Source organism: Anguilla anguilla, chromosome 18, assembly GCF_013347855.1.
Source record: "Anguilla anguilla isolate fAngAng1 chromosome 18, fAngAng1.pri, whole genome shotgun sequence".
Classification (NCBI taxonomy): domain Eukaryota; kingdom Metazoa; phylum Chordata; class Actinopteri; order Anguilliformes; family Anguillidae; genus Anguilla; species Anguilla anguilla.
In genome coordinates this window covers 29,346,344-29,361,073 of record NC_049218.1, presented here as the reverse complement: position 1 = coordinate 29,361,073, position 14,730 = coordinate 29,346,344, and the positions used below count along the sequence as shown (strand labels likewise).

Below are 14,730 nucleotides of genomic sequence, written 5' to 3'. Positions count from 1 at the left end.
TCCACTAACGCAAGAACAGCCATGGTCACTTTTTTCTAATTTGACACACTATTTATAGAACATTGCATCCGGGTTTTAATTCAAAACACCTTGTGTCTGGCAATTCATTCCTCACACCTTTAATTGAAAATTCCTATGAAATTGTTCATAAAGCTAATGCAAAGTTTACCACAGGCTTGGACGCATATGTGTCCCAAACTGCAATACCCCTACATAACCAGCAGGAAAATCACTTGCGTCAAGTCTAGACTTCGCGTAGAGATATGATCATTTCCACATCAAAGTAAGGTTTTATAAATAACTACGTATACGTGGTTTTCTGCGTAAGTCATACTTAAGATCAAAATTGATCGTAAGTCCGTTCTATAAATGAGGCCCCTGGTGTTTTATTTGAGCTGTGATGGCACATGCCATGTCCTCGAGGCGGCTGGAGCAGTGGAACTGCTGCTGTTAGTATTTTGGAAGCGTGTCAGAGGGTCAGCCATCTTGAAGGCAGTGACACAGAGACGGGCAGCAGCTCTCCGACATTTAAAACAGGGAGTGAGGAACCGAGACGCACGTCGGCTCATAACGGCACAAATCGCCTGGCTTCCCAGTACGGCTGAGGCCGTCAACCGCCAAAGTGTAGTGTACCGCCCAGTGCAGACCAGCAGGGGGAGCCCTACATGCGCTTGTGTGTACAGCCCAGTGCAGACCAGCAGGGGGAGCCCTACATACGTTTGTGATCAGCAGCGTTTTCCTCCAGATATTTTTAAAAATACAAAATATTAGTATTGTTTATTTTCAGTTTTGGTGACATCATAAGTATGGGCCAGACTTCAAAATCAATTCATCTCAATGCAGGCGTCATTCATGTTATGAAGTGCCTCCCCCCGCCCCCCTTCTATTGCGCACATTCTCTAATCCATATCTTAATTTAAAAAATGGAGAACAAAAGAAAATGTATTCACAATGATTCATAAACAAATTATCAAATGAAATTCAAAAATATTGTAAAAATATTGGACAGTGTAGGAACAGGAAGCTCTTCCCTCTTTTTGTGTCAGGTGATGTCTGTGGGTCGCATGCTTCAGGCAGTCATTGAATGAAAGTCCAATTACTTTTGCTCCCCTAAAATGGGGGACTATATAAAAAAGGGCTGTAATTCCTTCAATGTAAAGCTGACAGTCTACATTTTAATCACATATTCATCATTTTATTTCAAATCAATTTCAAATATGCTGGAGTACAGAGCCAAAACAGAAAAAATTGCATCACTGTCCCAATACTTTTGCATATATATATATATATATATATATATATATATATATGCAGTAATGCTACTACACATAAAATAATGAACACAATAATTATATTCCCTTGTGGTTTTATAAAGCAAAGCAGGTATGTTTTAATTGAAAGTAATTGGCTAGCACCTTAGTACATGCTGTACTAAACATTTTTATGAAATTGAACACTTTTATATAATGCCTTCGTCATAAACAGGTGAACGGAGGTGGACATGTTTTTTCCAGTTCATGTTTAAACTGATAGAAGTTAGAAAATACAATTGCACAGGATCCTCGTACAAAAATGTAACTCAAGTCTTTATGATAACTACGGCAGAGAGTCTAAATGAGACCCCCTCTCCACACAAGCCACGTTCAGCTATGCATGGGTAACGTGTCTCATTGCTTCTGTGTGAGGGAGCTGACTGTCTGACCAGAGGAAGGCCAGGCACTGCAACCTATTCAGACTCAGTTCGGTTCTGCAGCTGTCCCCCTTATGAGTCATTTGGCATGTCACCATACACGTTCTGCACACAAACCGGCAAAAAAAGCAATCGGGCATTATATAAAGTCACACAATGACACAGGAAGGGTCTGTCATTGTTAAAGCTACAGTACACAGCATTAGGTAACGAACATACATTTTAAAGGGGAAATTATCACCAATAAAAAGCCTAATAAAAATGAGCATTTTAATATTTAGTAACGTTTTATTTTGCAGTCGGGAAATATTAAATGTCTCTACAGCTATAGACGAGATTTGTTTCAATGGAAGCACAATGAATTGCATCTGAGGCCACAGCTCTTAATACCAAGGGGGCAATATTTCACAGATTCCATTAATAAATACATATAAATGCAAAAAAAAAAAAAAAAAAAATGATGACTGAACAAGTTGGATAAAAGTTCTTTTTAAAACTTAGGAGGAAAGGCCACTTTAAAACTCTTGCTTGCTAATTCACTAGCATTGTATGAGCTACTTTTGCAATGAACTGTCTGAAAATTCAATGAAACACTTAATAAAAAAAAAATTTGTATGTATAAAAAGGAAATCCAATAAATAATATTACTGCGATTGGAATTAATCATACTGCACCTTTAAGTAATGCACTCAGATCTGACAAGATTTTAAAGTGCATTTATTTCCAAAAATGACCACTTCTTTTCTCATTATTGTTTATGCACAATTGCAAAAAGCAACCCTTTTTGCTCAATAAAAAAGGGCTGAAAATTAAAAATATGTTGTCTAATGCTATATTTAATACTGCCCAGCAGAAATTAAAAGTTAGTGCTTAACCCACATACTTGGAGATTGTACTGTTTGGGAGAAATATTTTGGCAGCCTTGAACATCAGCCAATTGAATTGGCTTAAGTCATTTAATGCTTTGGTAAATTAAACAGAAACATGTGATTAACATAAAAATAACATGAATAATATCCATCTAGCTTTCAATTTGATTCCAAATCAGGAAACCAGAAAAAGTCCCCAGTTACACCTTCCAACTTATCTATCTCAGATTTGATCAGGTTCTCTGGAGTTCTGATTCCAGAAAAGGGTCAGAGACAGCTTTTACTGCATTTATTTTTCATGACTAGAAATACCATACTGCTTTAAATAATAAAATAATATAAATAGTCATACAAAATTTAAATGTAAACTGACTTGCCTGGAAATTTCGCTAATTTAACTAATACTGCACAGCAATATTAAAACTGAAAAATCCATCCTACACAGAAATGTTATTACTCAGGGCAAGAAGATCGAAGTTCCTCCGGATATCAATGTTATTTCTGCCAGGAAATGTGTTGTAGCCTTTAATTTGTAGGTATATAACACTACATACGAAATCGGCACTGATGTTTTTTTTTTGTGTGGACCACATCAGGCTCAAAGATATGTATCTATATCCCTGGGTTGGTTGGCAAAGCTCAAGCCTAATTTCCAGTACTGGTCTGTGGTTCCCATGAAACTTCCAACAGACACTATCTGAGTGCTTAAATTTCCAGCAACAATACTTCCATCTTATGGGCGAGCATGAAGAAAGGATTTTTCCTGGAACAACAACAAGGAAGAAAGTTAAAAAAAAATTTGTAAAGCTACTACAGGCACACAGGTCAGCGATGGAGATACGATTTAGAATTTTTGACTTTTGATGTGTGCGTGTGTGCGTGTGTGTGCGCGTCTCTGCCTGTGCTTGTTTATGTGCTGGTACTGTTTCTCAGTAACAGATGAGAAACACCTTCAGACTCAGGCTTTACATATAAACCTCTGAGCAGAACCGTGCCGGACTAAAACACCTTCAGACTCAGGCTTTCCATATAAACCTCTGAGCAGACACGTGTTGGACTAAAACACCTTCAGACTCAGACTAGTTGTGTGGGTGTCATAAGACTAAAGCTGAGATGCATCTTTAAACAACGCAAAAAACACACCAGACAGAAAACACACTTTTGAGAGGAGAACCAGAGGATTTGCTGAGTCACTACAAACCCCAACCTCAGTATTGCATGTTGATGAACGTTTATCAGTAAAGCTTAATCCAATTCCTGCATATATGTTCTCTTCCAACACTTTTTTTCTTTGAGTTGCACAAAAAAAGCTTTTGATTCTTCACCATTTGCATTTACGTTTCTTCAATTCCTCAACATATTTATTCTGTTTAAGGTCATCGAAAGGCACCCTTATCAGGGATAATACGTGGATGACCCTGCTCAGAGCAATTATCACACAAATATCCTCCTTTAACCTCAGTTCCAACAATGAATTTCCCCCCTAAGACACGATGTTGCCTGCTCCACTCTATCCCAACGACCATGTAAGTCCTCTCATACGCCATGCCTTTTCAGTAAACCAGCTCCGAAAGAGTCTTCTTCAAATATGATCACACAGTTTTGCATTGACTTTTAAAAAATAAGAATGTATTTGAAACGTTAGCAGAGAAGTGCTAGTTCTTCCTCTCCAGGTAGTTTGAGGGCACCCAGCCCTTCTGGACACGCCCCCCGTCCAGCACCTGGCAGTACCACCAGCCGTTGGGGTTGCGCTCCAGGACCTCCAGGCTGGTGCCCTCGGTGAAGCCCATGGTCTCCTTGTCGCCGCGGTAGTCGGCGATGGTGACGTAGACCTCGCGGAGGTTGTTGTGGATGAGGTGGGCCTTCTCGATGGGCTTGGGCCTGACGGCGGACACGGGAACGACGGCGCGCGGCTGCGCCCGGTCCCCCGGGCCCGCCCCGTCCCGCCGCTCGGCCCCGCCCTCGCGCGCCTGCGCCGGGACCGCGCCGAAGGAGGAGTTCCGGCGGACGGCGGGGGAGTCGGCCCTGGGCTGGTGGGCGGAGCCGAGGGACTCGTTCCTCCGCAGGGAGCCCGTCAGGACGTTGGTGTCCTTGACGGGCGGCGGTACGAAGACGGACTGCGGCCGGACGGCCAGCCGCCGCACGGCGTTGCGCATCTTCACCGGGCCGTTGGGGGCGGCGGGGGGGGCGGCGGCCTTGGCGAAGCCCCCGGGGGGCTTGTTGGGGATGGGGGGCGACGAGCCGACCCTCTGCAGGCTCTGGTTGATGTTGTTGAGCGCCTGCACCCGCTGCTCGTTCTTCTCCAGGCTGTTGGACTTGCTCAGGCTGCCCGGTTTGGAGGGGGTCCCCTCGGACCCGGAGCCCCCCCCGTCCGAGTGCGGCCTGAGCGGCTCCAGGTAGTAGGAGGGCGCCCAGCCCTCGGCGCCCCCGCAGCGCACGTACCACCACCCGCTCTCCTGCCTCTCCAGCACCTCCACCTCCGTCCCCGCCGCCAGGCTGACCTCCGACTGCTGCGCCCTCTCGTAGCTGTCGGTGGCCCGGTACCAGCAGGGCTCCGGGTCCCAGTCCCCCCGGCCGCCCCCCCTGGAGTGCACGCTGGAGAGGTCCGAGGTGCTGCGGGACGAGGCCGAGTCCGAGGACGAGACCAGGGACGCCGTCTCCGAGTCCTCGCCCCTGGAGCTCCTCGGGCCGGACCTCAGCTGGCCCGTGGGCCGCAGCTGCCTCCGGAGGGCGCCGATGTCCATCTTCTCTGGGCTCTGGGGCTCCGATTTCGTCAGGAGGGGCTTGGGTCGCACCACGGGCTTGGGTTTGGTGGAGGCGCTCAGGCCCAGTTTAGGTTCCGGGTCTTTGCGGAGCCCCAGGGGCTTGGCCAGGGGGCAGGCGGGCTCGGTGCGGGGGGACCCGGGGGCAAGGTCCTCGGCTTTGGGCAGCTCTGCCTGCGCCCTTCGTGCCCCCCTCCCGTCCCGCAGGGCGGCCTGCGAGGCCACGCTGACGGTGCAGAACCGACTGGACCTGGGCGAGTCCGAGTCTCCGCCCGAATCCCCGTCCCCTCTGCGGGGCCGAAAGCCGCCCTCGTTCTCATACACGCACTCCTCCTCCTCCCCCCGCACTGTGTCCTCGCTCAGCTTGAGGGACCGCCTCCAGGGGGAGGAGGAGGAGGCGGGGGTGGGGACGGGGGCGGGCTTTGACGCGTCTCCGCCCCTGGAGTTGGCGGACAGCTCCCCCTTCAGGAAGTCCAGGTCGAAGTCCAGGTCGCAGCCGATGGCGGGAATGTCGTACTCCGGCTCCTCGTACGGGGGTCTGCTCGCAGGGGGGTCGGCGGGAGGGGCGGCATCCTCAGAGTCCTGCTTTTTGATTGGCGGGGCCGGGGGCGGGACCTTCGGCCGGGTCAGAGTGCTGGTCCTCCTGTTGAGAGTGGGCTTCTTCCGCTTGTCGATGTAGGAGCAGGGAGCCCAGCCCTCTTTCTCCCCGATCTGAACGTACCACCATCCCCCGCAGTTCTTCTCAATCACCTGCACACACACACACACACACACACACACACACACATACAATTAAACCACTGCCACCCACCATCTCTGCACTATAGTGCTCTCTCTGCACTATAACAGCTCAGTCCTCTTCAATGTGCCTTTGCACAGCTGCGCAAACACAAGTACAAACAGAAACAGAACTTGTCGCTCCGTTTTAAATCAGCATTCCAACCCAATACTTGAAGTACAACTTTGGCCACATCTGATAGTCTTTCCTTGTAAGAAGCTGGAAAACAATTTCTATTCCTTTCTGAATGACCTCCCTCTCAAATCCTGTGCAGTGACAGTGCTCCAACACATCAGTGAATTTCCACAGCACTAACAAGGCTGACCAAACATTTCAATAGGACGCAGACTTGAAGAAAAGACCTTGAAACTTATATCACTGTTTTTATCTTAAAAAAAGAAATCCCTCTGAGAATATTCAAACACTCACATCAGCTTTCTGTCCACCGTGAAAACTAATCCCATCGGATATCTCGGACTGGAATTCTGCAATGGTGTAATACTCCGCTTCGACAGCAGGGGGCTCTGGAGGCTTGGGTAACAGGGAGCCCTGTAGAGGGGGAAAGACAGATGAAGCGGTGAACTGAATCAGAGGCTGAGAAAAAGCAGATGTTGCAGTTGTGTCCTACACGAAAAGGCAAAAAGGGAGTAACTGACCAGACTGGTATCTCTTCGGGGCGGGGGCCTCTGGCGGAGGTTTGGAGAACCTGGAAAATAACGTGTGGCTCGTTATACACTAATACAATAAATGCAAAAATCTGTTAAATACAGACTGAAAGGGTGATGGATTTGGATAGATATATGCATAATCACCAAGGGGAAATTAGTTTGTACTTCTCCACAAGAGCGTATTTGAGCAATGAAGTGGCGGAATAAGTAAAGTACAGAAAATAGTGTACTACAGTGTGCTATAAATAGAGTAGAGCAAAATAGTGTACTACAGTGTATTATACATAAAGTACTGTAAAATAGTGTACTAACCTGAACCTGAGTAGGAGCATTTCACTGCACGGTGGATCAGTAGAAGTGAATTACAGTTCGAATGACTTTATTTAAATCTGCACACAGGATTAAGTGCACTTTTCTCTGTGCCACAAAAACAACATGGGGTCAGACACCAGCAGTAATAAAGGTTCTGGATACAAACCGCAGCTATGAAATACTGCAGTGTGTCTTACTGAACATTATTCAGTAAGTGAATAATTGATTGTTCAACACACAAAAGCTCTCAAATAGTGTCGAACTGAACACGTGATCACCACACAGTGCATAAGCTCCTGCTCTGGGGTTGATTCACTTTCAGTCTTCGGCTGCTCGGTTTATTAAGTCTGAACACACGAGAGCATATCTGACACGTTCATCAAACGTGCAGGTCAGAGCCTGGACTGTGTATACCGCATGCTCCTTTGAGATAGCATGCCTGCTATCACGCCACGCAGCTAAGAGTTCTGAACGTCAACGTTCAGCAATCGCTCTTTACAGTTTTAATCTGCTGCTTGGTCAGTGTGCTTGTGCTGGTTCTCACTGTGAAACGGGAGAGCCGCCATTGCTCTGTGTAGCGCTTAGCGCCCGTTGCTCTGTGTAGCGCTTAGCGCCCGTTGCTCTGTGTAGCGCTTAGCGCCCGTTGCTCTGTGTAGCGCTTAGCGCCCGTTGCTCTGTGTAGCGCTTAGTGCCCATTGCTCTGTGTAGCGTTTAGCGCCCGTTGCTCTGTGTAGCGCTTAGCGCCCGTTGCTCTGTGTAGCGCTTAGCGCCCGTTGCTCTGTGTAGCGCTTAGCGCCCGTTGCTCTGTGTAGCGCTTAGCGCCCGTTGCTCTGTGTAGCGCTTAGCGCACGCGGGGCGGATTCTCACCGAAGTCCACGCGGTGGGGGGTGACCCGGGCGATGGCGGGGGACGCGCGGCTGTCCTGCAGGGCGGCGCCGGTGGCCGGGTCCTCACGCGGGACGGGGTGGCCGATCTGGCGCTTGCTCAGGTGGGGCCCCTCGGCCTCGGGGTCCGCGTGCACGTCCCGCTCGCTCGCCGCCTTCTTGTTCAGCAGGTTGCTGATCTCCATGATGTTCCCGATGATCTCCACCGGGCCCGACAGGGTCTTCTTCCGCGGGGAGAAGTCGTCCTTCACCTTCTTCAGGTAGGAGGCGGGGGCCCATCCCTCGTTCCCCAGGTATCTGCGTAAAGGTGAGGTAAGAGATCCGTGTCTGTGAGGCCATGCTGCAGAGAGCCCTCTGATCCCAGCTTATACACTTGTTATAAATCAGCTGAACCTGGACTCCACTCGAACTTAAATTCATTGCATTACATTACATTGCAGGCACTTAGTAGACGCTCTTATCCAGAGCGACTTACACAGCTTTTTAAAAATGCATTTACATTGTATCCAATTTTACAGCCAGATTTATATACTGAAGCTATGCAGGTTAAGTACATTGCTCAAGGGTACAACGGCAGTGTCCTACCTGGGAATCAAACCTGCGACCTTTAGGTTACAAGACCAGTTCCTTACCCATTATACTACACTGCCAAGTGTGTTTTCTTTTTTACAAACACAGTGCAGCGATCATCGAGATGAATCCCCCAAACTCCCTCTCCATCCTCCTACACTAACGCTCTCACCTGATGAACCACCAGCCTTCCAAATTCTTCTGGATGACCTCCACGATGACCCCTTTCTCGAACCCGATCTCGTCCTTACCCTGGCTGGCGTAGGACTGCACCGTGACATATTTCTCCTCTTCGGACCGGATAATAAAGGCGAGAACACAAACAATAACGTAAATGTGCGAGTTATGGATCGCACGTCCGTCAGGCTGTTTTAATCAACCTTCATCAGGTCAAACGAAAGGTAAATTCAAAGCTGCATAAGCACCAAGATCAAAAACCACAGCAACCACAAGCAAACATGCCACTAGCACTGTTTTCCCCGTCTCCTAATCAAATTCCCCACCTTCATCCATCTTCTAACACTGCATTGTGAAACATTAGGGCATAATGTCCGGACAGAAGAGCAGTTTGTACTACACTGCTAAAGAGCAGGCTCAAGTTCACTCGACCCAATGTCCTTCCTAACAGCTTCCGTCGGGACTAAGGTTGCGTTCTGCCTACAATATCTGCAGTGTCTCTGGACACTAGGTGCCGTATTCCTGCACACAATCATGACTGCAAGTCAACCGCTCTTTTACCAGTCACTGCCTGAAGTCCTGTGCTATGCTACAAGGCAATGTGGCTCCAGCAGATAATTTTAGACAGTCCATGCATGCTCAAACCATTACAAATACATGACGATATTTTGCCAATCTGACATTGATCTACTGAGACACTGACTGTATCTGTCTTTTTGTTATTCCTATTCAAGTGCTGTATGTATGCGCCAGCCTACTAAGGGAATGACGAACTGAGGAGAAAAGAAATGATATTTGAAATAATAATGAAGGGTGGGGACGTGTGGTTATGAAGGCAGGTTTCTAAAAGCTCGGGCTGGCAGCTGTCTTCGCGACAGGGACAGGAAATGCCGAGATCACAACCAGTTCCTGAAGCGCGAGGCGTCTGCCCGTGACCCCAATAAAAAGACTCGGGACCGGATCATCAGCATTCAGGTCAGGGGTACGCTGGTGGCGAAGGGCCGGCTCGGGCAGAGAGCCAGGCTTCGCTCAGCTCCAAACCAAAGGCTTCAGTGGAGAGACTGGCATTAGGATGTGAGTGTGAAAGACTGGGGAAAAAAATATATAAAAATAGAAAGAGAAGTCATTATCTGGTGTGTTTTTTTTTTGGGGGGGGGGGGGGGGCTTCTCCATACTGAAGATAGAGGGAGGTGCTGATCAGGAGCTGGAGTTTGACTGGGGCCCTCCATACTGCAGATATATAAGAGGGAGGTGCTGATCTGGAGGTGTAGTTTGACTGGGGCCCTCCATAATGCAGATACAGGGAGGTGCTGATCTGGAGGTGTAGTTTGACTGGGGCCCTCCATAATGCAGATACAGGGAGGTGCTGATCTGGAGGTGTAGTTTGACTGGGGCCCTCCATAATGCAGATACAGGGAGGTGCTGATCTAGAGGTGTAGTTTGACTGAGGCCTTCCACACTGTAGATATATAAGAGGGAGGTGCTGACAGGAGGGAGGTTCTGGGGACACAGTCAGACAAGCTAAAGACCGTATTGAGGCTCTGTAAGCACAGAGCTGTAAATGAATCTGGGAATTGTGCGGTACGAGGGGAGTGGGAGGAGAAACAGAGCTGAGAAACCCTAATAATTAGCACTCCAAATGTGTCATCCTGTTAAAAATGTGAAAAAGCATGATCTCATACAGCTGATAAAACAATACAGCATCGTATTATTACAAAAATACATTTCATAATTCACACATCATTCGATGTGTGAAAGATGTGGTTCCTGAAACACTAAGTACTAGTGTCTTTGCATATGCTGAAAAAATACCTTTTTTAACATTTATTTTAATTAGGCTATCTACTGCTGCCTCATTTATTTTTTTTTAATATATACCAACACAAGAAAGTTTAAAGGGCTATTTAGCAAATTTAAGATTGTGGAATGTGTGGCTAAGCAAAAAATAATGCCAAAAATGAAATACAGAGGCTAATGTGTTTTGGATGTCCAGCTTTAAAAGACCTCTGCTGTAGGGTTCCTACATCCCCCTCTGATGCACAGCACTTCCTGTCTCTCAGGCAAGTGCAGTCTCATGGATGCAAGACAGGGGGCGCTGCAGCACAGGCTCCCTGAAACAGAGCCTGTGCTATCCAATGGGCAAACTCCAGAGTCTGTACTATCCAATGGCAAACTCCAGAGCCCGTACTATCCAATGGCAAACTCCAGAGCCCGTACTATCCAATGGGAAAATCCAGAGCCTATACTATCCAATGGGCAAACTCCAGAGCCTGTACTATCCAATGGGAAACTCCAGAGCCTGTACTATCCAATGGGCAAACGCCAGAGCCTGTACTATCCAATGGGAAACACCAGAGCCTGTACTATCAAATGGGCAAACTCCAGCGACTGTACTATGCAATGGGCAAACACCAGTCTGTACTATCCAATGGGCAAACTACCGAGCCTGTACTATCCAATGGGCAAACACCAGAGTCTGTACTATCCAATGGGAAACTCCAGCAGTTTGAAGGTGACAGCACGCATTGCCTAGCAACCCTGCGGCCTTCACCTGCATCAAAACTGACTGAAAGGGGGAGGACAGAGAGAAATAAAAATGCTCATTTCCCTACAGTCAGCAATAGCAACTGTGGGCTTATTTTCTATGATGGAAACAGCCCTTCGCCATCCAGAGGACATTTAGTTTTAATTCACTGCGGTCGTTACAGCCGGCAGAAAAAGGGCCATAGGGCTCGACAGCATTTTCTCGCTGCTTTGTCATCCAACTGTATCCCCTATAAAAAGCCTGTCTGTAATGCGGTCCCAACGGGGAGAATATCCACACGCAATCGTTTTCAAACCTCTCATCTACGTGTGATCCCTTCACATTTTTTTATGGAGTAATTTGGGCATTAGCCTGGCAGCTGTCAGCACCTCTGTCATTTCCACTGGAATGCCCTGGAAAATTCTATTTTCAAAGCATTTTTTTTCGCAACAGTCCTTCCCTACTTATTCACTTATAAAAGAGGTCTATAAATCCAAGATGCACTAAATTAGCTTCAGCACACCCTAATCATGGCCAAGTCTTGTTTTTTGGTGAAACCTTTTTTTTTCATACCATAATGTATGCAGGGTAGCTGAAAATTGAGAGTTGAAATGCAGTCTCTTCACCATCCTGTGTCAGTGAGAAACTATTAGCTCATTAAAACTGTACCTCCTTTCTTACAGATGACAGCAATTACTGCTGGGAATGTGAAATAAATAAATAAATGAATTAATAAACATAAATACGTAAATATTGCAGGAGAAAACTGTAGTGCAGAGGAGACTAGTTACTCATTCACTCCTTCCAACCCCCAGCTAAATGAAAACACAGCTCTACATCGACCCAATCAGGATGCTTCCAGTGCCCCTGATCTCAGATCAGTTTGAGCATGCTTCCCTCTCATCACTCATCCCCGCCCCCCATCGCATTGCCCTCAAACAGCACTCAGCCAGAACACCCATCCCATCGCCCTAAATCAGCACTCAGCAAGAACGCCCATCCCATCGTCCTCAGACAGCACTCAGCAAGAACACCCATCCCATCGCCCTAAAACAGCACTCAGCCAGAACATCCATCCCATCGCCCTAAATCAGCACTCAGCAAGAACACCCATCCCATCGCCCTCAGACAGCACTCAGCAAGAACACCCATCCCATCGCCCTAAAACAGCACTCAGCCAGAACACCCATCCCATCGCCCTCAAACAGCACTCAGCCAGAACACCCATCCCATCGCCCTCAAACAGCACTCAGCAAGAACACCCATCCCATCCCATCACCCTCAAACAGCACTCAGCAAGAACACCCATCCCATCCCATCGCCCTCAAACAGCACTCAGCAAGAACACCCATCCCATCACCCTCAAACAGCACTCAGCAAGAACACCCATCCCATCCCATCGCCCTAAATCAGCACTCAGCAAGAACGCCCATCCCATCGCCCTCAGACAGCACTCAGCCAGAACACCCATCCCATCCCATCGCCCTAAATCAGCACTCAGCCAGAACACCCATCCCATCACCCTCAAACAGCACTCAGCAAGAACACCCATCCCATCACCCTCAAACAGCACTCAGCAAGAACACCCATCCCATCACCCTCAAACAGCACTCAGACAGAACACCCATCCCATCACCCTAAATCAGCACTCAGCAAGAACACCCATCCCATCACCCTCAAACAGCACTCAGCAAGAACACCCATCCCATCACCCTCAAACAGCACTCAGACAGAACACCCATCCCATCACCCTAAATCAGCACTCAGCAAGAACACCCATCCCATCACCCTCAAACAGCACTCAGCAAGAACACCCATCCCATCCCATCACCCTCAAACAGCACTCAGCAAGAACACCCATCCCATCCCATCACCCTCAAACAGCACTCAGCAAGAACACCCATCCCATCGCCCTAAATCAGCACTCAGCAAGAACGCCCATCCCATCGCCCTCAGACAGCACTCAGCCAGAACACCCATCCCATCCCATCACCCTCAAACAGCACTCAGCAAGAACACCCATCCCATCACCCTAAAACAGCACTCAGCAAGAACACCCATCCCATCCCATCACCCTCAAACAGCACTCAGCAAGAACACCCATCCCATCGCCCTCAAACAGCACTCAGAAAGAACAACCATCCCATCGCCCTAAAACAGCACTCAGCAAGAACACCCATCCCATCGCCCTAAATCAGCACTCAGCAAGAACACCCATCCCATCACCCTCAAACAGCACTCAGCAAGAACACCCATCCCATCGCCCTCAAACAGCACTCAGCAAGAACACCCATCCCATCACCCTCAAACAGCACTCAGCAAGAACACCCATCCCATCACCCTCAAACAGCACTCAGCAAGAACACCCATCCCATCCCATCACCCTCAAACAGCACTCAGCAAGAACACACATCCCATCACCCTCAAACAGCACTCAGCAAGAACACCCATCCCATCACCCTCAAACAGCACTCAGCAAGAACACCCATCCCATCCCATCGCCCTAAATCAGCACTCAGCAAGAACACCCATCCCATCACCCTCAAACAGCACTCAGCAAGAACACCCATCCCATCACCCTCAAACAGCACTCAGCAAGAACACGGATGCAACAAATGGGCAGAACTGGCAGGTTAAAGGTAAAAGGTTAAAGGTCAGTTTTGATTACTGTCCACGCTGCTCGGCAAACCCTCATGAAGTGAAAATGTCCGCTGTATTGTCACCACTTCGAATTCTGTCTAAATTCTCTGACCGGTAAAGCCAGTCTGTGTTGCATTTCTGATTGATAATTACAAGGGAACTGTTGTATCATGACAGTGACTGCACTGTACAAATGAGAAAGTTTAAATGTAAAAGCTCTGTATAACAGGATCTCATCCATGTGTTCATTTGTAATAATCTGAATATGATATATGTACATAAGCACCACAAACTGCCAGATTTTTATTAAAGTGAGAAATACACATGCTTTCGTTTTTTCTGCAGGGAGTGTGTGTCTGTATCAGGGCTCGACAAAGCTCCCATTTTATGAGCATCTGCTCCTGAAAACTGATGTATGCTAACTGTAAAAATAATTTTGGAGCACATCTACTAATTGCGATGCATTAGGGTGCTCCTAATTATTTCCATTTAGGAGCACTTGCACTCCTGCAGATTATTTATAATTGCAGAACTGGCAACAATGAACAAAACGGACAAGAGCTTGTTTGGAAAAATTCTCCTTCATGAGCAATCTTGCGATCGCTCCGCAGACTGCAGGCCGAGCAGGGTGCACTGCACAGGGGTGGACTGCAGGAGAGTGGACATGCAGGTACGAAACGGGACAGGATTTGGGGAGCGGGGGGGGAGGAGCCGTTGTCTGTTCACCTCGACTCTGCGACCGGTTCACAAAGCCGCCCAGGGTCCATCGGCGGTCCAGCCGTCTCAGGTGGGACTGCCGTCGCTTTGTGACTGACAGGCGCGAGGAGACGGGAAGGTCGGGACGCGGCAGGGAAGG

At 48.0% G+C, this 14,730-nt stretch overlaps 1 protein-coding gene across 4 annotated transcripts in view; it reads right to left on the bottom strand.

The window, feature by feature from the left end:
• Positions 1-1,370: 1,370 nt before the first annotated feature.
• LOC118218025 (SH3 and PX domain-containing protein 2A-like) overlaps positions 1,371-14,730 on the bottom strand; it is a 109,233-nt gene continuing 95,873 nt past the window's right edge. For 2 of the 4 annotated variants that reach the window (XM_035400352.1, XM_035400354.1), the window contains 6 exons: positions 14,601-14,684; positions 8,706-8,823; positions 7,947-8,260; positions 6,756-6,805; positions 6,529-6,648; positions 1,371-6,071 (listed from right to left, as the gene is read on the bottom strand). In XM_035400352.1, the coding sequence (XP_035256243.1) occupies positions 4,215-6,071; positions 6,529-6,648; positions 6,756-6,805; positions 7,947-8,260; positions 8,706-8,823; positions 14,601-14,684 (2,543 nt within the window). In that variant the 3' untranslated portion in view covers positions 1,371-4,214. The remainder of the gene's footprint in view (positions 6,072-6,528; positions 6,649-6,755; positions 6,806-7,946; positions 8,261-8,705; positions 8,824-14,600; positions 14,685-14,730) is intronic. The other 2 variants (XM_035400355.1, XM_035400356.1) reach the window with 1 other exon arrangement.